Genomic DNA, 27477 nt, shown 5'->3' on the forward strand with positions numbered 1-27477 from the left:
GAATATATAGTTGGTATTTGTGGGTGCCTTTTTCTTTTTAATGACCTAACACACACTGCTTCCATATTGCTAATGGTAAGAACTTCTGTTTACTGTATGCCAAGTATGACAGAAGTTTTGATTAATCAAAGTTGCTGACATCCTCTTGTATTAAACCCACATTTAGATAGAGAGGTGCTGTTTTGATGTACATTTATCTTTTCTTACTCTGGCTGGTATTTGTTGAAGCAGAATTCTATTATTTCAGTCAAATGGCACCTGCAAGTTCCATTGAAAGTCCCAGTCAGTGTGAATTATATATCGCTACTGTAAAAAGACTGGCAAATTTTAGCTTCCCTAGGTTTTCAAAAGCTAAGGTCTTAATTAAGCAGAGGTGGATAAATATACAGCTTTGATGAAGACAGTTTTCATCGTGAGGATGTGTCTGCTGCTTCTATGGTCTGTAGGCACACCGCATACAAAAACAAGGGAGCAACTGTGCTGGTTGGCATCGTTACCAATACAGGGCAAAAGCAATTATTATGTGTGGAAAACTGTAATGGAAATTTATATCAACAACAGAGGAAGAATTGGCTTCTGAAAATGTGCATGAAAATAAAACATAATAAAGCAGGGATGTCATCTTCCCACAGTACTGCACAAATAAGAGTTATGTGTGCAGAAGGGCCTCTTGAAATAAAAGTGTGAGACTCCAAACAAGAGATGTGCCTTTCTCATACACAGTTCTGAGGCAGAGAGAGTTTCCTCTCATGGATCTAAATGCAGTTGTCTTACACTACTCGAGTACTAATTTAGGCTTCTCAAATGGAGCAAGTGTGTTTTAGGTACACACCTGAAGTGATGTACACACTGTTTCAAAAAGATGCAGTGCTGCACTGATATCTTCAAGACAGTGCAGTATAAAGGTCCTTTCTGTAGCATTTTGCCAATTTTTCATCTTTTCATTTTGTGATGCTGTTGTTGTAAAAGCTGATTTAGCTGCATCTTGCAAATTAATTTATGAAGTGAGAGGGAAAGAGATTAATCTGTCTACATAGTGTATTAAAATAAGAGAGTAAGATGCTTTTCTCCTCTGGAATAGGGCTTTGGGAGGCCATTTGTTGAGATAGTAAAATAAAGCTTGAGTGATCTCAGAGGGAAGAAGCACCCTTATTTATCTCCTGTATTTTTGTGAAACCTCTAATAGAAGAATCTAATGCAGAACCTAGCCTCTAGAGTGGGGGTTTTAAATCCTTTCACAGAAAATCTGTGAAATATATCACTTATATCAACCTTTCGGGCGCAGAAAGGATTCCAAACTGTTTCTTAGTATCCAATTTATGCATTTGGCCATTTTTCATTTTCAAGGGCACCTGGAAATAACTCTGAAAGAGCAATCTTTGCAGGGAGAGGGTAATGGCTGAATTCAATGGCAAATTCTTCAGGTCTGTGTGCTAAAATCCAGATTTTAGGAACAGATATAACACTGATGTGGGCAGAGTAGCATTGAACTCTGACTTATTCCTTCCCCATGAACCTACCTTTGAAAGCTATAGTTGTGAACTCCATTTCTACCTTGTGAATCAGCTAAGAATCATATGCCCCATAAACTTTTAAAAACAAAGGGGCTTTCATGACTATGGAAAATAATCACATCCAGAAAAAAATATTGCAAAATTAATTGTTATTTATTCTGTCAGAGACTGAGGAGGAGAGGGGCACAGAAATTTCTGTAAAGCTGGCATATCCACTAACAGAATTTTCACATTTCTTTGGCACTTACTGGCTGGCCAGCAGGTTCCTTGTTCATTGCTTACTAGATGATTTAGGAGAAATCATTGATTTTGGCTCAATTCATGTCTGATTTGGCCCAATAATGAGAACTTTATTAGTGACTTTCATGACAGCAAGAACAGATAGATACATTAAAATCTTGATTTAAGATGAAGGAAAACCATTGACCTTGGCAAATACTTCTTTTTCTTTAAAGTGAGGTAATTAAATCATATTTTTAAAGTTTGCTTCCAAAGACCATTATAAACCTACATATTCTACCATTGTATGGGTTTTTTTTAAAAGAAGGACTCATCATTTTCATTTAAAAGAAATATTCAAGTCAAATTTTCCACTGTCACTGCAAGGAGAAAGACAAATTGCTTTTCCTCTTAAGTTCTTGCAATTTGATTCTGTTCCTCACTGTGCTGCCATGATAAATAATTCCATGTGGATCATTTAAAGTTGGATGGTAGCTGGCCCATCTGTGGGCTGCACACTGTAGTGTGAGCTCAAGGTGAGGCAAGACCACCTTAGAGGAGTGTGGAGTAGGGCTAGTGCTGAAAATCTCCCATGGTGAGTGTGGGGCTGCCAGGCAGCCAGAAAAGGGAGAGAGGGGCATGTAGAAAGCTCTTTAGCACATTTTCTCGTTGCTAATGAGGAATGCAAGGGGGACACACCGCATGGCTTACAATAAATCTGTGATGATAAGTCAAAGAATTTTGGCTGCTCCCTCCATGCAGGGTCCTCGCACTGCTTCTTGTATAAACTTGGTACTACTAGCAGAACCTAGTCTCTAGAGTGGGGTTTTTAAATCCTTTCACAGAAAATCTCTTTCAAAGTGTTTTAACTACCTATCGATCAACTGCCAGAAAATGACAACTTGCTATCACTGCTGCTGACTAAAGGTGAGGATAAGGGGACATGACATATTGATTCTTTGGTGTTTATTCTGCTATGAAGAACAAAAAATCAGAAATGGTGTGAGGTGGGGAATTGATTCTTCAGTGTTTGTCCTGATACAAGGAACAAACCACCAACGGCTGAAATGGGCAAGAGCCAGGCTCAGTGCATGCAAAAGTAGTTTCTTCAATTCACATGTGGCTGAGAAGTGGAACAGAGGATGTTTTGAGTGCCAGGGTCTTACATGGGCTCAAGGGTTGGTGGAACAGGTTCAGAGAAGAGAAATGTGCTGAAGGTTGCTAAATACATGGCAACCACATCTGCCTCAGGCAGACTGCAACCTGCAAATGCTGGAAGATGGGAGACTTTGGGGGCACACACCATGTTAGTTTCCTGTGTTCTTTTCAGCTTCTGTCAGAGACAGGATCCGGAATAAGGTGGATCTTTCCTTTGACCTGATATCTTTTTTTTTTTTTTTTTTTTTTTTTTTTTTTTTTTTTTTTTTTGTTCTTGTTAGGCACATCCATTTTATAAATAGTAATGCTATCTCACTGCTTCCTACTTTGGCTTCTCTATTATCTCATCCATCAGCTATTTCTTGTCTTTCTGACTGCCAGCAGAGATGAACATTCATTATGTGTCCAGATAGTACCTTGCACCATTGGGGTCACTTGGTGTGACCAAGTGCTTTCACAATATAGCCATTACTAAGAAACAGGGTATAAATAGGGGGGATTATAGGTTTTTTTTTCTTTTTGTTGCTGTCTGGGTTTTGTTATGACTGTCATTTGGCTTCTGTAACCCAAATCAAATTAGTTAACACTTTTTGTTGAGAATGAAATGTTCCCAGCAATGTAGAGATCTTCTCAATGTCTCCCTTTGCCACGTAGGGAGCAACTTCAAGGGCTGTGGAATCATGATACCTTTTACTAGTAAGTTCTTGATTTTTTCTCCCTCTTCCTATAATTGCCAGTAATTTAGTATCTTGATGTATTGGTCTTTCTTTTTTGATATGTAAAACAAACAACCCCCAGTTGACACAAGAGTGCTGTTGTTGTTAAGACTGAGGCTTGGACTACTGAATTTTTCAAGAAGAATCATCCTTGCAGGTTTACTGGGAAATTGGGTTGTAACTTTCTGTCCTTACTAAGAGTTCACAAGGACCATCTAGACTGTGTCATAATATTTGAAGAAGTCAGTGAAACCTACAAGCCCAGGTGGCCAGCTATAAAACAACAGTGCTCTAGCAAGACTGTAAAGCTGGCCAGAGAGAAATATAATACAAGGTAGCCTGAAAACATGGGAATTAGAACTTGAAAACAATGGAACTGAGAAACAACCATTGGAATTGAGAAACAAACAAGGCGGTTGCATTTGCAAACTCTGACCACATATTTGCAGTGCAACTTGCCCCTCTTAAACAGGGCAAGTTGGGTCTAAATTGAATTCCTGTTGTAGATTTGATTAGGAAAAAGTTTCTCACACAGTGCTAACTGCTGGTGAAGAACTGACAATTTTGCAGTTTTGAGAGCATCCATGTCTAAGAGACACTGTTCAAAAGAAAATACTCAGAAGATGCTAATATCTTTTTCTATAAAATCATAGAATATCCTGAGTTGGAAGGGACCCACAAGGATCATCAAAATCTGGCTCTTATACTTGCATAAACTGAGATCCAAGCCTTTGTAAGCAAATGTTTTGCTAGAAAGAAATCATGGATGCATAACGTTTCTGTGTGGACATTTACATAAAAAAGGATTTTGAAAAGTATACATTATTGTGCAAATAAGGGCTGTTCCCTAATACCCAGAGGTAATGAGTTTTAAAGATCCTTTCCTTGCATATCAGCTTGACAGACAGATTGTTTGGATTTTAAGCCCTCAGACTAGCAAAAATGTCCAAAAGGGGAAAATCACTGGAATTTCAGATTTGGATAATCCCACCAATCAACCTATTTTTCCCAGCCGGGTAAATTTTTTGTCAATTTAGGGGAAAGAATAAAAAAATCCTTTTTCACTACATCTTCAGAAGTCCTTACAGAAGTTCAGATCCATACATCTCCCAGTCTTCCTCAGAGGAGATGACGGACACAGGATATGTGATGGCAGACACCAAGGGTTTGCTGATGGAAATACATTGCTCCTTTCCCTTAATGTCATGTTCATTTAATTACCTTGCTTAGGTGACTTAAGATTATCACCAGTTATCTTCAGTAATAAAATGAGATGCTGTGTGTAAAACACAAGTAAAGTTGAAACTAAAGTGTGTCTTCCCGTTTGGAGTAGGAGGCAACTACAATAGAGCTGCCAAAAGAGGGGCTGACTCATTACAATCCCAGACACTATATCGAGGAATGCATCACATTTCCTTTGTCTTAAGTCTGCTGAAAGTGCTACTAACTCCAGTTTGGAAGGGTGTGCTGGAAGTTTCTTGCCTTATTGAACTAAATGCAGCCCTTAGTTTGTGCACACAGGATGCTTGGCTTGTGTGTGGTACACTGACCTTGTAGGAGAAGTGAGAGCACTTAGAAGTTACATCACCTTTCTCTCATCCTGAATACCACTGCAGGTTTCTGAACCAGCCTCACATCTTCTCCTTGTGGCCAGAGCAATGGCTTAGTGTAAAGGCATCTCCAAGGAATTTTTGCCTCCCAGCTACCTCTTCTAGTGTATGAGGACATGAACTCGGTTTCTGTGCTCATCACAACTGCTTCCTCCAAGGTAAACTGCATATTAAAGACATGTTCATAGATACTTCAAAATGTGCCAAGCCTGTGGTCAGGGTGGGTTGCTGGGATTTGTTTGTTTGTTTTTGTATTAGAAAACCACATGGAGCCTGAAGGAGCATCTCTTTCAGCATTGCTTTCAGAGCACCCTTTCTTCCTTCTTAACTCTGCCATTAAAAATTTTACTTTGGGCTAATGCTTGATAGTGAAAGCTTGGCCTGAGGGTTTATTTTTCAATGTGTGAATTTCAGAAAACTTGCCATCAAAAAGAGGTGGTTTTGAACCTTTGTGAAATGTTTTGTGTGTGTGTGTGAAGATAAATGCACACATTTGCACTGTCTATGTGCTGTAGGGCTGCTGATGGTGAAGGAATTGTGTGGCCATGCCTCTGTGCCCATTAGCCCTGTCCTATTAAATTTTGAGCTGATTGTTCAGGTTCAGGCAATTTGTCAGGAAAGTATAGACAAAGACCATGAAAATACTCACTTTCTGCAATTGACATGAAAATAGGTGGCCAGTCAGAGGAGGGAGATCTCACACCCTGTCCTGAGGTGGACATCAGTGAGTGTAGGTGTTCCTCCCTAGGGCAAAAATCCATCTGAGACTGGACATTATTGTCTCTGCTGCTTATAGAGCTGCTTTGTTTTAATGTGCATTTCTTGGGAAACCTGTAAGAAAATTGTGATGTCTTTTTTTTCCCCTTCTCTGAACTGACTGCAAGATCAGGTAGCAGCACTTTATTTGGTCCTTTTGTAGCGGAAAATTATCAGTCATATATGTGGTGCTTGTACTGGTGTTTCTATGAGACCCCTAAAACATCTTTCTGAGCCCTTAAACAAATTTGTTGTAGCAGTAGTACCTATTTATTTATCTAGAGTATTTGCAGTTGTATTTAGATGTATGCATTGGATTTCAGCTTCCTGGTCATTTGAGGATGGAGGAGGAGTAACCAAGCTATCAAGGTTTTAAAGTATTTTACTTCTACGTGTGGAAGAGAGGTTCGGGTTAACAGAAAGTCAAATTCTTTTTGGTAAATGATACAAATGTTGAGTGAAAATGATTGCTTGAAGAATTTGTAAACTTACCTTTCATGTTTCTCACTGCTGCTGATATTACTTGAGGAAAGTGAATCTGTAGCTCTTGTCAACTCAATGGGTCTTCAGTTTCACCATCATGTTTCTTATAAGAAGAGAAATACCCAAACCAATCATAAAGATTTGCTTAAAATAGTGAACAGGGTGGTATTGACAGCAGACATAGGGTTTGCAGCCCGGTCCTGTGGTTACACAGAGGTTCCCCTTGGCGAATGAGGGGTGTCCGAAAGCTCCCGCGAAACGCGTGAGCCAAGGCGCATCTCCAGTGCCCGGGCAGGCTCTGGGCTTGTCGCCTGTGGATGGGGATCGTTCGGACTCCCGCAGGCTTGAGCCTGGGCTGAGCCTTATCTCAGGCTTAGCAGCCGCAGCCCGCCCGGACGCGGGGACAGCCCGGGGGCGGGGTGCGGCTCTCCTTGGGGACGAGCGGGGAGCGCGGTGAGGGGCCGGGGCCGGGGCCGGGCGGCGCTCGGGGCCGGCGGTTTCCCGGGCGATGGGTGGGGAGAGGAGGAGGAGGAGGAGGAGGAAGAGGAGGAGGAGGGGTCCCCGCGGCTTTATCTCCCACCCGGCTCCGCCCGCCGCCGGCTGTCTCCCGTGACCGCACCGCACGGCGGGCGCAGCGCCGGCCAGGGCAGCGCCCATGGGCTGCGGCAACTCCACGGCGGGCGGCGCGGGCGGGCGAGGTAGGGCTGCGGGCCGGGCCGGGCCGGGCGAGCATCCCCGGCGTGCGGGGCAGCCCTGCGGGGACGGCGGGGCGGGGGGCGGCGGGCACGCACCCGCACCCGGCGCGGATCCAGCCCCCGCTCGGGGGATGCCCGTGCGAGCTGCGGGAATCGCTGCTGCCCGCCACCTTGCAAGAGCATCTTCCTTTCCCGAGGCTGATCCCCTTGCTCAGGGGAGAGAGGGCGATGTGGCCTGCCGCGGGCACGGGCGGCTTTGTGGTGCCCGCTTGTCGCCAGAATCACCACCTCCGGCAGGAGCTGCCCAAGGCACGGTGAGCCCAGGCCGGGAGCTGGACGTAAGGATCCCGCCGAGGGTGTCAGCTCCATCCTCTTCGCTTCCCTATAAGGCCACGAATGCCACTTCTGAAATGAATTTGTGCCACATCTTCTCCTTTTGCTTGTTGGAGAAGTTGGAGCATATTCCATGATTGAAGGTTCATGCATGTTAATGTGTACTGCTGGCTGGTGCGTCCAGCTGGGTCCCTTATTTGTTCATTGCTATTTTCCAAAGAGATAAGATCTGAGAAGATGGTGCTGTTGTGCTCTTCCTCCCTCCTGCCCCCGCAGAATAGGAAAGTACATGGAAACTGATAAGTGGACCTTCACCCTGTAATTATGATATGAGCATTTCTCAATCATTTTTCATCCTAGCTGCACTTGACAAACATTGCCACCTGTTCCAGTACCTTTATCAAGTCTTTCTGATGCACTTGTGAGCTTTCAGCTCTGGAAAATACACAGCAAAAGAGTGGTTGGACCACTAAGAATTACTGGGTCCCCATCTCTTACTGTTTTGATTTGATTTAACCAGAGCTAGTGGTGCTTTAGGTCGTGCTAGTCCTGACTTGGTCCTGCCTGTGAGTGTGAGCGATGCTGCCTTCCCTAGGGTGTACATATGTGTGAATGCTTGTGGGGCGTGTTGCTGGTTTACTGTTCATCTCTGCACTTCACACGTGGAGGAGAGTGTGATTCTGCCGTTCCTTACTCGGTTTCTGTTAAAGGATTTTAAGTTAGGTTTTAGGTACTACGGCTATCTGTCAGAGGCCTCTCATTCATAAAGGATGCACTGTATTAATTTGCTTGAACATTCAATGCTCTTATTCGAGCTGTCCTGTCTGCACACATGAATTCTCTCCCTTTTGTTGATTCCCACATTGCTGTGACTGGAAGTTCTTCCTGTATATGACCAGTCTAGTTTCATAGCACTGGGGTCATGCTTGTTCACATCCCGTTTCTGTTTGCTGGGTAAAAGCACCAGTGCAAGCTTCAGAGAAGTTCAGCTGAGAATGTTGATTATTAGTCCATTCGTGGTAGTTTCCAAACTAATGTTGGTCTGACTGCCCTGTGGAACTTGTAACAGGGTACAAATGTCAAATAGACTAGCTCTGACAGCAGTATTATTTTGAACTCAAAGTTTGTTTAAATGTGTCCCATTGCATTAGAGGTAGTTGTCTTCAACAGGTTTTGGCTTGTAGATACATAAAATATTTTCACTGACGGTCCGACCCCTTTGATAGTTAAACTTGCTTATATGTTATACACAAAATATTTGAACTTGCATTTTTTGGTAAACTTTTGCATGCTCTTTAGAAATATTTCACAGATCTCCAATGGCTTAGTGCAGATAAAAACCAACAATGCCATAAAACACGTCATTAGTATAATGGGATTACTACTGTTGTACTGATAGAACTCTCCAAATCCACTGCAGCTCTGAAAGATCCAGTTCTCTTCTCACTTTCACCACTGTCAGTCAGGAATTACTCTGTGCAGTCTATGGTCTTAAAATAACAAACAGTTGATAATAAAAGTAAGATGTCAGATGTCTACTATTTATTTATTTCATTCAACATTCCTTACAATGTGTGTCCAATAAAAGTAAAATTATTTTATAAAGGGGAAGGAGAAGATTTTTATTCTGAAACCTTGAGCTTTTAAGGAAAATGCAACTCATAATTTTACCAAAAGATGTGAAGACTGTGTAAATACAAATAAATTTTATGGCATGCACAGCATGACTACATTTTTCATGCTAAAGTTATGACTACTCTGTGATCCCTAATGTCAAAGCCAGAGGTATATAACATGTAATTAACCTGTAACACTCTCTGTCATATCATATGACAAAGTATAACATTGTAGTGTACTTCACAGAACATATTTAACGTGTTATGCCAATCCCCATTTTCTTGCTCTCGTAAAATTTCTATTGTAGCCCAATTTGATTTTTCCTAAGCAGATGTATATATGGTGATAGTTCAGCTAATGATATCCTCTGTTGCATGGCTAGAATGACATCAGAGCTTTCAGCTCAATGGTCTGCAAGATCTAAACTAATAGACCTGATCTAGAATAACATTTCAGTCTGTGGTGCAGTACTCCAGAACACCAATATAACTCACAGCATTCAAATGTTCTTTACAGAGTATCAGACAGTGGCAAAAAGCTATTCAGCTGAGAAATGGCAACTTCAGTTATCCAAGCAAACTGATGTATATACATCCTTCTTAAATTACCTAGCTATTTTATGTATTAACTATGGATTATAGTTATTTTTTATTTCTCAACTTGCTGTTTTTCTTATGTTTTGCTGTCTCATTTTACATATCCTTCTTTCATGTTATTTCCTGGAGTTTTAGAAGCTTAAAAATAGCTCTTCTCTTTTTTTGTGTGTCTTTTAAAAATATGCTCTTAAACATTAATTTCCTTTTTTTTTTTCCTAAGTTAAGGCATTTCTCTTCATTCTACTGATTCTTCACTAAAAATTTTGAACTGCCTCCTTTCCGTACCTATTGTCATAGCAATGACAGCACCTTAAATTATGGTACTCTTTGGGCCTGTCAGTCTAGCCTTAATTGAAATATATAGAGAAGCTGTTAGTCTGTGGAAAGCTTCAAATACAGTCAAGTTATGATGAAGGAGAACTTTCACGCCAAGTTTTAACAGATTTATTATCTTCAAGTTTGGTGCAATGCCCAGGAAGTTATCATGCCATTCTATTGATTGAGTTAAATCTGTGTACAGAACTCCCACCTGATGAGCTGAAGAAATAATCAGTGTGAAACCAATTGGTAATATTCTGTCCTCACTTGCAATGGGGTATAAATACAATAAATTCATTGATGTGAGACTGTGCTTCCTTATTGCTGACTGTTGGAACACATCAGAAAGGAGCCTGCAGTAGAAAACTCATTCTTAACAGTTGCATGTGTGTGTGTAATTTGGAGGGGTTTTATTTGCTTTCTTGTAACAATTTGATGTGCAACAAAGTGTCATAGGGCATTGTTCATTAAAAAATATTAGGAAAATGTTTCATAATCTGCTCAAAAGTCATGTCCTGGCATTTTTTGTATCCATTTTATTCACGTGAGTGGTTGCCTCTCATGCTTTTTTATGTTTTTCTGAAGCTTTTGCCTCTCACCTTCACTCATGATGCATTTCTCAGCACAGAGGAATATCCTCTGTGGCTTTCAGTGTCTCCCAACTTTCTTTCGCATTAGGCCTGCATTTACTGAAATCCCACAGAGTCACCAAGAGAAGCTGCTGTTGTTCTGAAAGAGCTAAACCCCCTCTCACCTAATGGAAGATGCTTTGGGATAAAATCTTCTTTTTGACTTGTGACTGTTTAAATGCTGTGGGATTTTCTGGGGCATCACAGCTCCACTGCTCTAGACAGAATGTTTTTCTTCTGTAATCACTGAGGCTCTGAGCAATATGTGGCTGAATGGACGACATTTATTTGCAGGCTGTACTCTTTCTTCTCCTTCTGCAGCTCTAAAATGCCAAAATGCACCCATGGTCCTACTGTGTAAATGATGTGAGCAGATTCAGTATTGCCTGTTTTTTATGGATGCGGATTCGTAGCTACTCTTCCATCTCTTGCTGAGGTTAGGTTTGAGAAACCAAGCAAACAAGAGCCTATCAAGACAAGGCTTGTAAGGTCAAGTGCTGCCTCTTTTTAGTCCAAGCTCTTATAGTGGGAAAAAATGGACAAGCTTTATATATGTGAGCTTTTTCTCAAGTCATTTATGGAAACCATCATATCTATGAGAGCACTAAGCCTTGCTGCTATGGCTGTAGAGTGTTTGTAGATGGGTAGTAAACAAGATTCTTTGGCTGAACTTCTGGCAGAAGGAACATGAATAGCAGTAAAATTGTTTTGCTCACTAAACATGCAAGAGTTAGACAAATATGTCAGTGAAGTAACAGGGTGAGGGTGAATGGATTGGACTTTACAAACAAACACGCCTGTATGAACTGAGATGGTTTTGATTCCTTGGGAAATAACATCTATGTGTAAGGAATGTTCAGGCTCCCTAATGAACAAAACCTTTGAAGTCTTGACCCAGAGATTTTTTAATAGTAACCTAGCTAAAATGATGTTCATTTACAAGCTCAGAGCTCTTGCAGGAAGAAAACTCCTTTGTTAACTGGAAACACTCTCAGATTTGTCATCAGGTATCTTAGTGATACTTGAGTGGATTTGGACCAAACACTTGTTTCCCTTTTGCTAGTGAAAATGAGAAATAACCCCACTGAAATTAATGGAATCCCATTAATGAAATTAATGGAACCCCATCAATGAAAGTGAGGATAAACTGGTTTCCTCACTTCCTGTGCTTATAAAGAAGTAGAAAACAATATATTTCTTCTTATATGTATTTTTAAATTTATTATAAAAGTAAAACTGATCTCTTAAAAAGTGATTTTTTTAAATCATACTCAATTCTCAAAGTTTTTGTGTGAAATGCATTTCAAAACTCTGCAGTGATTTTTCAGCAGTGGTACCCTTGCTAATGTTCCAAGAAAACAAGTGCTGCCATGTGTGAACATTAGTGACATATTTACAAACACTGGTTTGTATAGCTCTAGACAAAGCCCAGGCTGATGGGTCTGAGGAACAACTCCCATCTCCAGAGTGAGAATGTATTTGTACCATAATGCATTGAAGACAGGCATGGCACTGAACATGGATATGGCACTGGAGTGCACGCAGTGATTGACTGAAACTTGAGTAGTTCACCTCTGGGGAGTGTCAGTACTGCAGGCACACAATTCTTCTCACTCGAGGTTTCAGTTTGTGTATTAAACACTGTACTTTTGCTGTACTACCTGCAAGGAAGAGGTCTTGGTTTGGAAAGACAGGTATCTGTCAGGGAAAACTGGAGTTTGCCTTGGAATGGAGAATGTAAAACCACCTCCCTCCAAATTATTACAATTTTGCAATTAGGATCTTTCAGGCAAAAATATGGGAACAGGAGTAACAGTTCTTTACTAGGAATATTAAAAATTCAAATGCAAATACAAAACAAACACAAACAAACAAACAAAAAAAAACAACAAGCAAGCAAACAAACCAAAGCCCTAGAAAACCCTGATGGAGTCAGGAATACGACCTGACACCCTGTTGTCAGGGTGTTGGAAGCAGTCCAAATAAGTCCTCCTGGAGTGACAGACATGGTTCTGTTGGAGTAGAGATGATCCTGTAGTGGCAGTGAGATGAGTCTGGTCTTCCTCTGAGAAAAGAGGCTGCTTGATGTTCCTACAGCTCAGGTTTTATCTTGGTACGAATGGCTGGCTCCCCTCCACTTGGGTAGAGCATCTCACAATGGGATGGTGTAATGTGTCATGTCATTGGTGATCCTTAATGGCCCATTAGCAGAAGATATCCCCCAGAGGGTGGACAGTAGTGGAAGAGATAAGAAACACTGCTTTACCTGGTTTTAACAGCTGGCTTATTATCAGAAGGCATCTGCCCCCCTCCCCCCCAAGTTACAAGTGATGAAGGAAAAAAAATCTCCCAACTGGTTTCAACAGATGAAATAGAATACACATTTTTTTTGGTGACATAACCCAAGACGGAAGACATATTTTTCTGATGGGTATCCAAGGTGCTTAGACTATGAAAAATCTTGGCAAAGACCTCCAAAAGGGCCATGAACCTTTTTAAAGAAACTGATTTTGATTGCAGAGAGTTTAGACTAAAAATAAGAAAGTCATGACCTTCGTGCAGAACAGGCACAGCAAAGGAATAGTTTCTTCTGGAAAAAATTAAAAATCCTGCTAGCTCTAGCTGGGCTTTTCAAAACACATGCTTCTGAAGTGTTGCTGATGCCTGGGCTCTGCCTAGGTGTACAAGGGGGTGCCCTGAAGGCTCATTCCTGAGCTGACTCTGGATGAACTAGCCTTGGTAGCGGAGACTGGCATCTACATTGGCAGAGACTGAGCTTGCACAGCAATGCCAGCCTTCCGCCTGGACACAAGTAATTTGAGAGGTTTACATGGAGTGCTTCATAGACATGCCTGCAAAGCCAGAAAGTGTCAGAAGGCTGCCTAAAGTTTTAAAGCAAGGGCCTGAGCTTGTTGTGACTAGAGATACTCCCTCCAGCTTAATTAAGGCTTTCTGCTGGTATGTGTAGCCATACTGAGATTTTGCTGACTCTGGAAGCAAGACTAACAGAAGAAATGTGTACAGTCTTATACGAGTCTAGTCTGTGTTATTGCTGGGAAAAGGAGGGATAGCCAGGTCATAGGAAATGGGAATGACATTACATTCAGGAATTAGCTGTAAAGGGTGATGTTTTCTGCCATTCAAGCAATCCATTCAGGTAGACAGAGCTGAAAAGCCTTGCAGGTCTACTTCTTCCTCTTGTTTAAAATAAGAATGCAAAAGGCATATTCTTACACATCAAAGGGAGATGAAAGGTATTTGCTATTTATGTATATTTTTCAACAGAAGAAATAAAAGTTTTCCAAAAAATGAAGTAAATTTCATTTTTTGAATGAGAAAGAAACACAACCTACCTCCAAACCCAAAAAAATCTCTGGGATTGGCTACTTCAATCTCTTCAGGGTGAGCTCAGATCACCATTTCCAGCTACATACTACAAAGAAAGGAGAAGTGAAAGGTTTTTCTAATGTCTGCCCTAACTTCAGTAATTAATAGAAGAGATAATTTACTGGTTACTCAGCTGAATTATATACTAGCAGGAGCAACATTAATATTAGTAACTTGGGAGGAACAAGAAAGAGTTTGTACTTGGGGAAATGTTTGTCTCCCAGCAAGAAACATCTGAGTCACCAAAACAAATAAGTCAGTCACTTACACCAGGCAGTCAGGTGGCAGCTTTTGTCTCTTTGGTTTTTGTTAAATAGCAAGGGTTATTTAAGGGATGGTTGATCCTGTTAGGTGTCTGGGGCTTTTTGGGTTATGTCCCAATGTTTATGTTAGTTCTGTCTAGTCGTTTTATAAAACTTTGTTTATCTGGCATAAAGAACAAGGCAGTGTTTTATACACGTTTGCCAGCTCTATAACTGCATCAAATGGCAGAATAATCAGGCATTTGGGAGTAACTGCCTGGTTAGTTGTGCCAACTTTGTGGCAGACAAACCTACCAGTGGACTGAGCAAATGGAAGTATATAAAATTCAGAAAGATTTTTTTTTTCTTATGTTACTCCCATCTTGATTGACTGCACCTGGGCCCTGGTCCACAGTAGCATCATTTTCACACACTGAGAGCCTGGCTGAGATGTGATAGATTTAAGGGATAGTATGGATAATCATTAAGGATAAGTAAACAATCTGAACAATCATGACAAATGTGTTCTCTTGCAGTAGCACATTTTTGTTGCTATTTCTGTGTTATTTAGGACAGTAAGACAGAAAAACAATTGCTGCACTGTTGGTTGGTTTAGAGAATTATGCCATTACCTGGTAAACATGTTTTGTTGTTTGGGTTTTTTTTTTAGGTGCTGCAGGGACTACTAAAGATGTGTAAGTACTTACTCTACTCTTTTAAATATATAACCCTGGACATATTTTCAGTCCTACTAGCCTTATACTAGATTTAGTCATACATGATTCAACTGGCTCCTAACATATAATCAACACAACCAGATGTTTACTGTCTTTAGTGACAGCTTTCATCTCCACAAAACAACTCCTTCTCTTGTTTACTTTTCTACAGATTTCTTTGCTTGTTATTTCTCTAACAGAAATTTCTTTTCTCTGCTTCTGTTGAGACAGTTGTCTAGCAGAGGTGGTTGTGTTCCTTCAGACTGCTTTTCCCTGTCATGTCCCAGTGCACCTTTTTCCAAAGGCTATGTAAGTGTATGCAGCCAGCACATAAATTTCCACCAGACCCAGTGAGAGATTTAGAAAGCCACTGAGACAAATTACCCCTCTTTGTATGAGACCCACTAACCTGTCCAACTTCCTTTCCAAAGTACCCACCTTCTCTGTGTATTCTCTGCATAAAGATAGTATCTATTAGTTTGACACAGGGTAGCAGAGGGCAGCCCTACCCATCCTGTTTTTCTCTAAATGTGCAAGGTGTTTTTTAGAACTATTCTTATTTGCTGATACAGAAATATACAGGAATGTGGGATTGCATTTTATGGAAATGGTTTGCTCTTGTTCACCCCTGGAAAATGTATGGTTTATCCCAAGTCTGTACCCTCCCTGCAGTATCCTGTATCTGTAACCTCATTGGCTGGAGAATGTCACCGCGCCCCTTTGAACCTCGGTGTTAAGAGTGCTGACGCAAGGGGTCTGGCCCCTCTTTGCCCCTCTTCCCCTGGAGGCCTCCGGACGCTCCCCTCTCCTCTCCCCCCTTCCCCTTCCCCCCTTCCCTTCCCCTGTCCCTCAGTGAATAAACCCTCACCTCATCAGCACCCCACCGCCGTCTGAGTCTCTTTGCCTGCCAGCACGGGAACAACCACGACCCGAGGACCCGGGGGTCTCATGGGGCACTCCCCGGGGACCCCCCCAAAAAATTTAAACAACAATAAATGACGCCCAACTTAAACAACAATACAGGCAGCTTTAGTCAGGCATAAATGTACTTTTCTATCAAAGAAAACCATAAAGAACTCCCCAGGTCTTGCCTTCTCCTATTTCATGTAGTTGGTATTTGCCACTAGAGTTTGCGACTGAGGGACCTGGGAAGGATGATTATGTTATGCAATAGGAACATTCTTTTGTTTTATTTACTTCACTTAGAACAACTACTCTAATTAGATGGAGGAATGAATCCTGGTGCAGAAATGAGGGCAGTCGAGTCAGATAAACAAGTGGAGGGAAGAGCTTAACAGGCTTGTCCTTGCTATTACAGAGACAGCTGAGAACTAACAAAGGGTGTCACTTGGCTGATCAACTCTGTTGCCACAGATGCTCTGGAGATCTATATTACCTCTCTAGTCTGTTTTCTGGGCTTGCAGTGCCAGACAACAAATAAATTGCAGAAGGCAATCTTGTAAGGAACCTTGTCCTGATGTAGCCTGCATCATCATGGCCCTCAGTCCTTCTGTATTTACAAACCCACTGGTTTAATTTATATCAGGGCCTTTTGGCCTTTTTTATGGTTCCATTTAGATGATTTAAGGACTAGCTTAGAACTGCATCTTTCTCTTTGCTCATCAGTAGTTTTAAATTTCAAAATTGCATGCACTGTTGAATTATGAATGTTGTAGGCATGTTCCTGTGCTTAAAGGTATGGGTATGTGTAGAACTGTGTTTATATGTGAGTAAGCATTTATAGAGCCAGGCTACAGGAGTTAAAATGGGAGCATCCTACTCACTAGTGTGAGTTCATCTGCCATGTTTCAAAATAGTATCGAGATAACTTAGAAAAAAATTAATTACTAGTGCAGTCTTTAACAAAGTGGAAGGGTCAGTCCTGGAGCTCTTACTCATTCAGATTAAGGGTAGTGGAGCCAGCCAAACAGCCTGTATGAGTAATAGCATGGTTGAACTTTCTCATCAGATGTTAGAAACACACATCTACTAACGAGGAATGGCAGCCCAAAAGCCCTAATCAGACATTCTAATACTAAACAGAAAATTTTTATGAAGGAAGTAAACTATCAGAAAAATTATTTTCATTTCATAGAAATGAACAAAGTGGATTCATATCAACTAATATAGATCCACAAAAGCTTTTTACAGCTTTTTACTTTAATTAGCTAAAACTTCTCTTTAAATAACCCTTTTACTTTTTGCTGTCAATTTTCAGTTGTATCAGTTCTGATCCAGAAAAGCATTTAGGCATGTCCATCCTTACATGCTTTTTGTTACCAAATCTCGTTATTCTAACTTGAGGTTTCTCATTTCTTGACTGTGACTCATTGCCAAAGCACCATGTCTCCTGGAGTGAGCAGCCAGATGGAAGGGGAGAGGGCTGGATCCTGCTCTGAGCCCTCCTGGGTGACTGTGGGGAAGCTGCTTTGCCCTCTGGGCCTGGAGTTTCTCCAGCAGTAAGATAGAGGTGATGATATGACCTTCCTCTGCAAAGGGCTCTTCCTCTCTGAGGGCTGTGTGGTGACAAGAAGGACACATGCTCTGAGAACGTGTCTGCCCTCTGTGCTCCAACCCAGAATCTGTCAGCCAGCTTCAGCCCATGCTTCTGCCCCACTCATAAAGAAACACTCATCACTGCTAATTGGAACAGCTTAGCTGTAGGAGAAGTAAAGGATATGCTAGAAAGTAATGCAATGCCTGCAGTATTCAGTGCATGGCTAAGTGTGGGGGAGGATTAGTTACAGGTAGAAGAAAAGGACACAGCAGTTCAAGCCTGTTTCAGAATATTGAGAGGAAATGCATCAAATACAAATACAAATAAAAGGCCCTTGTTCCCAAGAAACACCAAGAATCTGAGGAGCAGTTGTCTGTGACTTATTCCAAGTTCAGTGAAACTTTTCTGGTGGGACTACTGAGTACAGCTAAAAAGAGTCTCTATAATTCTCAGCACAAACAGAGCCATAAAAGCTGAATTAAGAAAAATATGGATGGAATGAATTAGTGTGAATTCCTGTCATCTGGAATTTAAAATATGTGAGAAATGGCAGCTTCTTTTACCATCAAATGGACATACATGATGGATGTAAAAGCTGACAGATGAACAAAGTGTGTTTTTCAGACTTTGGGTGACAGGAGTACTCTTGGGACAGGCAAAACCTTACCAAAAGAAACACTTGCTCAGCTGAAAATAGAATGCTATTCTGTGGATTTGCTGTTAAATCTGCCTATTGGCTGCAGGACTCTGCCCACGCTACCTGCTGAAAAACGTGCTCTCAGTTCCTCTGCAGATGTCAGCAGCAGCACACGGCAGCCGGTCAGCACGGAGCACCTTGGAATGTTAAGTCCCTTTTGCTGTCTGTTCCTGGTGCAGAAAAGCCCATCCCAGCTTGCTGTCCCTGGAGGCCTGCTGGACTCCTGTGTCCATGCCTGTGAGCCCAGGAGATGTGGCAATGGGAGCACTGCCAAAACCAAAGGAGCTTCTCTCCAATCTCTCTCCCACGTGGTTGAGCGTTGCTGTCGTAGCTTTGCTCTGGAACCACCTGTGTTCACCAGCCTGGGCACACAAGCAGCACCTGCCTCAGAGGGTCAGCAGACACTAAACATGCAAAATTGGTGGGCACCTTTCAAAAGGGGGTCTTGAGCCATTGTGTGTGAAGGCAAGAGGTGTGTGAATATGTGTAGTAAATAAACTGGGGCAGCATTCCTTCCTGAGCCCCCAGAAAGATGTGTAAAATGGCTCATTCCTTAAATGCTATCACCCAAATTTTTCTTTTTTTCCTCTCACACTCCCATGTTCCTCCTATCTCTGCTCACTCCCTTTTTTTCTGGCAGGGCTACAACAGCTTGCCCCCAGTCATTGCCCAGCCCAAGAGCTGTTGTCTGTACAATCCCAGATTATTTTTGCTGTCATGCATTTGAAGAAAAAGGTATTGCAAAATTACTACTTTGATTTATAGCTAGTAAGAGGAAAGGAAGAAAGCAAAATGTTTAAAAATCCTCTTGTCTGCTTAATCATAGACCTGGATAATTTGTTTTGGTGAGAAAATTACAGTAATGATCTGTGATGCCACATTACAAGTCATTTCTGGAACAGAAGAAAATGGCCCTGTTTCCTACTAGAATATTTTTCTTTTTTTTTTTCAAAAAAAATTTGACATTAATTTCCTGTTGGACAATATTGATTATTGTTCTTACAACTCCATTTCAGAGGCTTCAAGCTGTGCATGAAGTTGTCGGTGCTTTTAAAGGACTCTTTTCTCTGGACAATGGTTAATCTGGATTATAGAAAATGTTCCCAGTTGTATGAGAAAATCAATCCTGTGACACATTCAGTTGGTCCAACAGAAATTACTGTTTGTGATCTTTTGGGACCCAAAGTCCCTTTCCTAAAGTAGGGTTTGGGGTTTTTTTTCATAAAAATACATCCTCATTTCCATCCACTGATATACACAGGCCTTCCATTTTCTTCTAGGAGAAACTGGCCCACACTAGGACAGAGCAGCTTCACAGTCCTCAAGTAAAAATGTCTCTGCATTCTCTGCCTGTTTGTGTGAGGACTGTAAGATGACTTAGGTGAATATGGGAGGTCACAGGAGACAGGAAATGCCTTCTGAAATGGCTCTAGTTCCTCCAGGAAGGGATGGCAGGAGGGCCAGGGAATGAGGAGTTTATTGATCAGTCTTTCTTGAGTGGTAAGACATAGACAAAGAGAGCCAACAAGGAGTTCCATGCCCTGCATAAATATAATTTAGCAAAATTGCAGAATAATAAGATTTACTCCAAGCCTCCACTATTTAAAGGACCTGTGTGCCCTTATTCACTGTGGTGATGCAGAAAGGATAGCTGGTAATGTTCTGCCCCTTAGAAAGAAGGTAGATGTCAGAAAATTTCCAGGTTGTAACAGTATATGTAAGGCATTTGCTCCCCTCCCAGGAGGTTTAAGGGCATTTTCTTGCACTGAAGAGTACATCTTGCTATAAGCCCTCTGCTCTTCAGGCCAAAATCCCATTGACTTCAGGGCCCTGTAAGGGCATAGAGCCCCAAAGATTAAACAGTAGGCACATAAACCTTTTAGAATAAATAAATTAGTTGCAGACCAAACTAAAGGGCAGCTGCTACCCCATCCATGGAAACAGAGCTCAAAATCCAAATATTTGATAAAAGGTAAGTGAGTGATTTGTCTGAAGACTGATGTCAGGACACAGACTGAGACTGCAGCAGAGGCATTGCACATTGAAGGAGTAAGAAGGAATTCCTTGTATTGTTTGTATTACATTTGCCTTCACATGAGTGCTGGTTACTTTACCCACTGCTCCAGTTCAGCTGGACAGTATAAAAGTGAGAGGAATCAAACCTCAGTGACTCTCTATTATGTACAGACTGACCTGTGATTTTACCCTGAAGTTAAAGGAGAAGTAATTGCCCATTTATATGGGATTAATAACTGCATTTAGTTTGCAAACAACTGAATTCAGGAATTGCAGTGCCTCATTTTATAGAGAGGCCTTGTAATAGCTTCTGGCTTCTGTAATAGCTGCTGTGAAAGTTTCTTTCTCTTCATCCTCACTCACATGCCAGCACAGATACCCAGTCCCTTTCTTTCCTCTTTTGGGGGAATAGCAGTCCAGGCTTGTTCCTGTTACATGCAGAACCTCAATGTTCCTTTTATTGGGAGTAGTGTGGGGACTCACTCAGGAGGAGTGTTAATTGACCTGTTTCTGCTCCCAAATCTACTTTCAGATCTCACTGGTGGGGGTCATAAAAAGTAAGCTGCATCTTTTCTCAATCCTTTATTTCTTCTGTACATTATATTGGAAAATTGTCTTTTTTTATATACTTGTGTGAGTACTTTGTTGAATGGTGGATGTCCTGAATTGAACTGGAGTCAGTAATAGTTCTTCCCTTGCTTCTGAATTTACCCAGATGGTCATGTAGCACCTGAAAGAAACAATCTGCTAACATGCTTTATGTCTTTTGATGTTGCAGAGCAGAAGAATCCATATCAGATGATGACAAAAGGAGGTAAGTGCTCTGCTCAGCCAGTGCTAGCTTTATTTCAATAGGCCGCAGTGAATTCTGCCACCAGTTACGCATCCTTCCCTCCTCCTAGCTCGACCAACACCAACAAAGCAGAGGAGAAACAAAAAGAGAGGAGGAAATCTCACACAGAGTCGAGTACTGATGAGTGCACCCAGTCTGTTACTGAGCTGGGGAGGTGGGTACTTTGTGGCAAAAAGAGCACATTATCTGGCAGCTGTAGGTGGTGTGCTCGGTAAGGGCTGGTGGCCTCTGCCTTCACACCAACACCGCCCAGAAGGTGCCATTAGCACTTGTGGGAGATCTCTGCTGGGCTGGAAGTTGAAGGAAGTATGAGTCTATCATCAAGCAAATTAGAAATTGGCTCAGAATCCCAGGAGCTGGAGGAGGTGTAATTAATTCAGTACCTAACAGGGCAGAGCAGTGTAAAGGGAGCCTCTGCAAGTAACTCCAGGTGCAATAGAAGCTTTAAGGACCCAGTTTTATACCTCCCTTCATCTGTCTCTGCTTGCTGCTCTTTGGAGGCAGAAAGTATCCTCTGCAAGTCCATGAAGGAGAGAAAGCTGGGCTATGAAGACACTTGTGCTCCTTTCTACTAACAGTGTTCTCCAAGTGTGAGCCTAAGCAGGGGCAGGCAGGTCACATTTACTAATGAGGTCAAAATGCTATTTAATTGGTGTGCATTGTTTGCAGTGTGGTGCTTTGGTGGTCCCAGCGTTAACCATCACTGTCAGATTAGCTCTGTCCTCAGCTGGATATACTCAGAAGAAGCTGGGCAGGTAGAGTTTATTGTCACGAGATAGTGGGGATCTTGTGATAAATATCAGGAACTTGAGGGAAAAAATAGCTCCTTTCACAGGGAGAAGTGTCCCAGGAGCTGATGTGCCTGTAATTGTTTCCCCACCAGGAACTATGGTGGGGTGTACGTGGGCCTGCCGTCGGACGCGACTGCCATGGCTCCCAGCCAGACGAAAGCTGCACCCAAAGGTACTGGCAGGTTGTGGATTGCGTTTCTCCCGTTCCCTGGGATCGTTTTATCTCGGAGGATGTATGTCCTTTAAAAGTCAATTATGATTTCAGACAGACTGGCTAGCCTTGAAGCCTCTTAAGGCTGTGGTCTATTGATACTTGTCAAAGGGATTGTTCGCATTTATTCAAAATTTAATATGCTTTTGGAGAAGGATCCTAGAGCAGGTGCTGACAGTGTAGGTGCATGGTCTTCTGAACAGCTTCTCCATTCTCTGAGTGCTCTGTGAATTGAAAGAAAACAAACCCCTGTTAGACTAAGAGGCTGTGATAGATGCACTTGCAGTGCCCCAGCGCTATTTTTAGTTTTGAAGGTATTTACTTGCATTGTGGTGAATTCCAGTAATAACAGTTAGCAAGAGCTTGCTTTCAGGTTTATTTCTGTTCTTACAGCAAAAACAGTTTCTTTTCCATGTTATATTTTCGAGCAGTGGGAAAAAGCATTAGATTTATAGCTATTTAATTGACAAGTCATAAACATATAATTATGAAATAATGTAATACTCTTTTGATTTAACACAAAAAATTGCTGCTGTCACATATGTACAGCACAGAGTTTAGTCACTGACTGGTGCTTCCAAAATTTGCTGCAAAACAAGAAAATGAAAAACAGGAACACTATTAACCAAAATAAAAGTAGAGGGTTTTGGAACAGTACTAACTTAGTTGCATGGAGGTTTTTTTTAAAAGATTTTAACGGTCTTTGTCTTTTGTTTTCTAATTAAGATTAGAAGGAAATAAAGACATCAAGATGCAAACAGCCTGAGGTACAGTATGCTTCGATTAACATTATGTGCTTTGCATGTATTTGTTGAACAAAACAAGGTAGCAATGCTCCTGTGATGCTATAAGTTGGCCTGGGAGCCACCAAGTTACGTCTCCAGCTGCATCATGACTTCTAAAGGCTGGACCAGGGACCAGTTCTCAGTGGGTGCAGATATAAATTAGACAGTAGTAAAGTAGTCTGCTTGGTGAGAATGGAGAAGCAAGGAAACTCTGTATTACTCCATTTAGGAACAAATAAAAATCAAATGTCCTTAGTGGTACTCAGGCCTGCCGTGAGAGATGAGGTGCATCCGCAGTGCTTAGGTCAGCATCTGCAGACACAAAGATTTTTCCAGGAATGAGGATTTTGCTGTTAGAAAACATCTCTCTATTTGGAAGGACCTTGAGGACCATGGCATGTCACCCACTAAGTAATGTATTGGAGCTTTCCCCTTGTTATGGGAGTATCTGGGCGGGCTTCATTTTCCACCAGCCAAAATAGGATGTTGCAGATTTATAGGCTCTATTCGTGGGTAAAAAGTTTTGACTAAGTAAGTTTAAAAAAATTCCTTTATAAGTTTATGTCTGCAGAAAAAAAAAACAAAACAACAAAACAAAGTTTCCATTCAGTACTTGAACTAAATAAACACTGACAAATTTTGATAAGGAACTGTTTTGATGTTTCACCAGTGCGGAACTGAAAATTATTAAGCTGCCATCAATTTCCATAAGAAGCAGAGCCCTTTCCTAATTTAGCTGAAGAGCCAGAAACAGTTTTGACTGGTCCCGGTGCTGGATGCAGGCCTTGTAGAGCAGAACACACATAACAAGTGTCTTTATTATATGAGTGGTTAAAGCTCCAGAACTTTTCCAGGAGCAGCCTTAAACATGAAGGACTGCCAGTGGTCTTCACAGCTAATGTCAGTAACCTGGCTGAGATGTCTAAGCTAGAAACACCAGCACCCTTGACCAGGGTGTTTAAGCTAGACACCCATAGCTAAGCTAGAAACACCTGCACCATCTTGAGGCTGCAGCTTTCCATCTGTGGTTTATGAACAGTCTGAGTTACTTAGGTCCTGGCCTAGGTGCTTTAGTTGAATGCCTGAGGCTGGATAGAATCAATCACTTGACATTTTTTTGCTATTTAGAAAAGTGTGCTTTGCCTTCATTCATGCAAGATTAGAGCTTAGCTGCTGACTCAAGTCTTCCACAGATGAGCAGCTTCAAATCTACAAAGAGTTCTCTGAGCTCCACAAGTTTCTGTGCATGTGTGTCTGCAGTTCATGGACTACAAATCTCTCAGTTTCTAGTGATAACCTAGTTCTCTGGTTTATGTGCAGAATATTGCTTTTCCACTATTGTTTTCCCAGTCTACTAAATCTGTTCTTTTTTTTTTTTTCTTTTAACAGTCTACTAAGACCAGTTGCCAGTGCTTTGGAGAGAGCTGTCTTTGTGCTGAAGATTTTGGTATTTACACAGCCTTCCAGAAAGCAAGAGAGATCAGAGCACCAAAAAATCCAAACTGTTGCAAGTTCCAACTACGGGTAAAGCTTAAAGTACAGCGTTGAATCAGTTTCCTGTGATAGTTGCATTATGGAAACCTCCTGCTGTCCTCCAGTGAAAGATGAAACTAATGAACTTATGGTGGATGTTTCTGCACAAGAGCTAACTTTGATGATCTGCAACTTATTTCTCTGTGGCCATATTGCAGATTCCATCAGCTATCAGCTACGCTTCATATATTTTCTCCAACAATTTTTGATAGATTTTATATAGAAAACCATCACTACTGTCCACTCAATAGTTTCTATGGTAGGTTCCTGTAAATTAGTTGTTATTTTACTTCAGAGTGATATATTTGACACGTTTGCATCTTTTTGGGAGTATTGCAAATTTTAATATTTTTGCTGTGAAATCTTAAGAATAGGATGAAACAAGCATAAGACTGTAAGGTTCTTTACAATTATTACTGTCTCTTTCTTACCATGAGACAAATATTAGTGTTTAATTTTCACCTTGTAAAAAGATATTGCTCAAAGAAATTGATTCAAATACGAAAGATATACTTCAATGCATTATTTATGTCTGTTTATATTTTTCTTTAGTTATATCTCCTTTATAAAGCATTACATGTAAAACAATACTAACAAAATGAACTATCATGTGTTCCATTCCACATAATAATAATAACATGTCCTTGCGTAAGGATGAAGTGACAGTATTTTCAGAGATAATGGGACTTAACTCCAGTGCTGCATCCTTCTGACCTATAGAAGATTTTTGATCACTATTAGAGTTTAGTACCCCTGTCTCACCTGTAAGCATCTCCAGTATGGCAAATTGAAACAGAATGAGTGTTATTACTACTTTAGCAAATTGTTAAGGTTTTAAAATTCATTAAGTTAATAGCAATTGTAAGTTTCACATAGAACATAAAACAGATTGTACATTTACAGATGGCTGAATGAGTATTTAAATTATTAAAGCCTTTTGCATAATTCTTTAGTCAAACTCTTTTTAATGGGACTTGGAATGCCATACACTTTAAATAATCAAATAAGCAACAAAAAACCCTTCATCTGCACCATGTTAGTATATTGCTGTACATTAATAACCATTTTTAAAATTATAAGAAAAAAATCCAAACCAGAAAATCTGGACATGAAGAAATAAGCCACCATGAACCAGGAAATTCACTGATACCTATTACTGCTAATGAACTACTATTGACTATGATTTCCAGTAACTTGCAGCTTTCACTTTTAAATAGTGGTAGTTTGATGTGAGGCTTGCAAAAAAAGGTATTTAAAAGTATTCCTTGCTTGTCCTCTTTTAATAATTTGTGACATTATTTATTGCTATTCTCTAGAAATCTGCTACTTGGGTTATCAACGATTTCAGGCTTCCAGCTCCTGAAGACATACATGCGTCTCATTCTTGACCATCGACCTCAAACCAAGATGAAATAAGCTTGAAGATTAAGATTTGGTGTTAAAATATCTCTCAGTATGAATGAAAGTCTGTAGATTATATCTGCTGAGTCAAGCTCTTGCAAGCCAGGCTGGTGAGGACTCAAGTAGCACTGGGTGATAAACATGCAGGCTTCTCTCCTACCTGCTTACCATAGCATGAGGGTATAGTTTCCACTTCACATGTTCCACAAATGGCCAAAATGGTTTGCATAGCACAAGTTCATTTAGTACAAAGCAATTAAGCCCATGCCTGACCTGATCACAATTGTCTTTCCCAAAGCAGAAAAAGCACCAGTTGTCCTAGGATACATCAGCATTCAGCTTGTTCTCAAAAAGCCAACAGCAGATGCCAGTAATCAACCTGGTTGTTTATCCATTTCTATCCTTCAGTTGCTGGGAAGAATCATCAAAAAGGTGGACAGGGCTAAACTCGAACATCCCTTGTTCTGCTACTGACATCTGAAGCCCCCTGTGTGGGCAAGGGAGCAAAGAGGGGATTGCTGATCAACAGCTCCTCACAGCTGGTGTGGGACAGTTGCAAAGGGTGCTTTCCTTGGTTTACATCATTGCTTGTTTTTCCTGTGCAGAGCTACAGAGAAGCTTGGAGCACTTTGCAGAATTGGTCTTTTAATGTTTCATCCTCTGAATGTGTGGGAGGTACAGTGGTTTCTTAATATTTTTGTTCCTCTGCATCATTTAATCTCAAAAGTTTACTGACCAATTGACAAATGTACAGCATCGCAGACTGGAACCTCTAAAACAGACATACATTCATTTATGCTATGCAGACCTGCATCCATCAAAGTAAAAAGCTAGGGTCATGCCCTTTTCTTCAAATTTCAGACTATTGTCCTTCGTTTTCCCAAGGATCCATGAATCTAGAAACTGTGTGACAGGACGCTGTATTCTGTCCAGGCCAAATTCCACTTAGGGAACTGATTTTCTGCTCATGAAAATTCCTCTGTCATGAGCAGCCTTTGTTAATAAAAGCACATGTCATTTCATGGAGAAATGAGTGTATCTGCTCTTTCAAAACTTACAATCTATGAGTATTTCTGTTAGGAGGAGGAACAGAAAAGGAACCCTATATGCCAGCTGCCAGCTGTGCGTGTGACGGCATCCTTGGAGAATATTTGGGCACTCAGATGATGGTTCAATGGGAGAACTGAGAACAGAACACAAGGAGCCATTGAATGACAGTTATTATTAAGGAATATACTTTGGTTTTGTCGAAACATCTTGAATTACCATTTGTGAAAAATAAACATTTAAATGTTGGGGCTGTAGTACCATTTTCTTTGCAGTGGTTACTGTTACTCCAACCAGAGCTGAGGACCCAGTGAAAATAATTCAGCAAAGAGTGGATTTGGGCTTTATAATCTCAAAATCTCTGATCTGAGATTTAGGCAGCCCAGAAATATTATGCTTGAATTCATGAATCTTGAAAAATTCTGGAGTAGGAAAGCATAAGATTGAAACTACAGTTTGTGACCAGCTGAAAAACACTCAAAATATCTTGTATTGCAAATTTTGGTCTCATACAAACTATTTCACCTGAAAGACAGCTTCTCTTTTGAATTATGCTAATGAGACAGTGCATTTATTTTACTTTCTTCTTAATGCAGGACCTGGAGCTTTGTTGTAAGGGCCCAACTTCTCAATTTCTAGGTAGTCCAGACAAAAATA

General features: G+C 41.0%; 1 protein-coding gene across 2 annotated transcripts; it reads left to right on the forward strand.

Annotated features, from left to right (window-relative positions):
• The first annotated feature begins 6985 nt into the window (after positions 1-6985).
• C4H12orf75 (chromosome 4 C12orf75 homolog) lies at positions 6986-27056 on the forward strand. Of its 2 annotated transcripts, none has more exons than XM_063395740.1 (7): positions 6986-7154; positions 14944-14968; positions 20978-21013; positions 21936-22015; positions 22786-22821; positions 24229-24631; positions 25689-27056. In XM_063395740.1, the coding sequence occupies exons 1-5, from the start codon at positions 7112-7114 to the stop codon at positions 22818-22820; spliced, it is 219 nt and encodes a 72-aa protein (XP_063251810.1). In that variant the 5' UTR covers positions 6986-7111; the 3' UTR covers position 22821; positions 24229-24631; positions 25689-27056. The 2 variants fall into 2 exon arrangements, with proteins under 2 accessions (XP_063251810.1, XP_063251811.1); XM_063395741.1 differs by having other exon boundaries at positions 6997-7154; positions 22781-22821.
• Positions 27057-27477: the final 421 nt, after the last annotated feature.

Source organism: Prinia subflava, chromosome 4 (genome assembly GCF_021018805.1).
Source record: "Prinia subflava isolate CZ2003 ecotype Zambia chromosome 4, Cam_Psub_1.2, whole genome shotgun sequence".
Classification (NCBI taxonomy): Eukaryota; Metazoa; Chordata; class Aves; order Passeriformes; family Cisticolidae; genus Prinia; species Prinia subflava.

Excerpts from the sequence above, each read along its gene's own strand:
- C4H12orf75 (XM_063395740.1), top strand. The coding sequence starts at position 7,112 with ATGGGCTGCGGCAACTCCACGGCGGGCGGCGCGGGCGGGCGAG. Across the intron at positions 14,969-20,977 it reads GCAGGGACTACTAAAGATGT|AGCAGAAGAATCCATATCAG; the intron begins GTAAGTACTTAC and ends TTGATGTTGCAG. Across the intron at positions 22,016-22,785 it reads GACGAAAGCTGCACCCAAAG|AAGGAAATAAAGACATCAAG; the intron begins GTACTGGCAGGT and ends AATTAAGATTAG.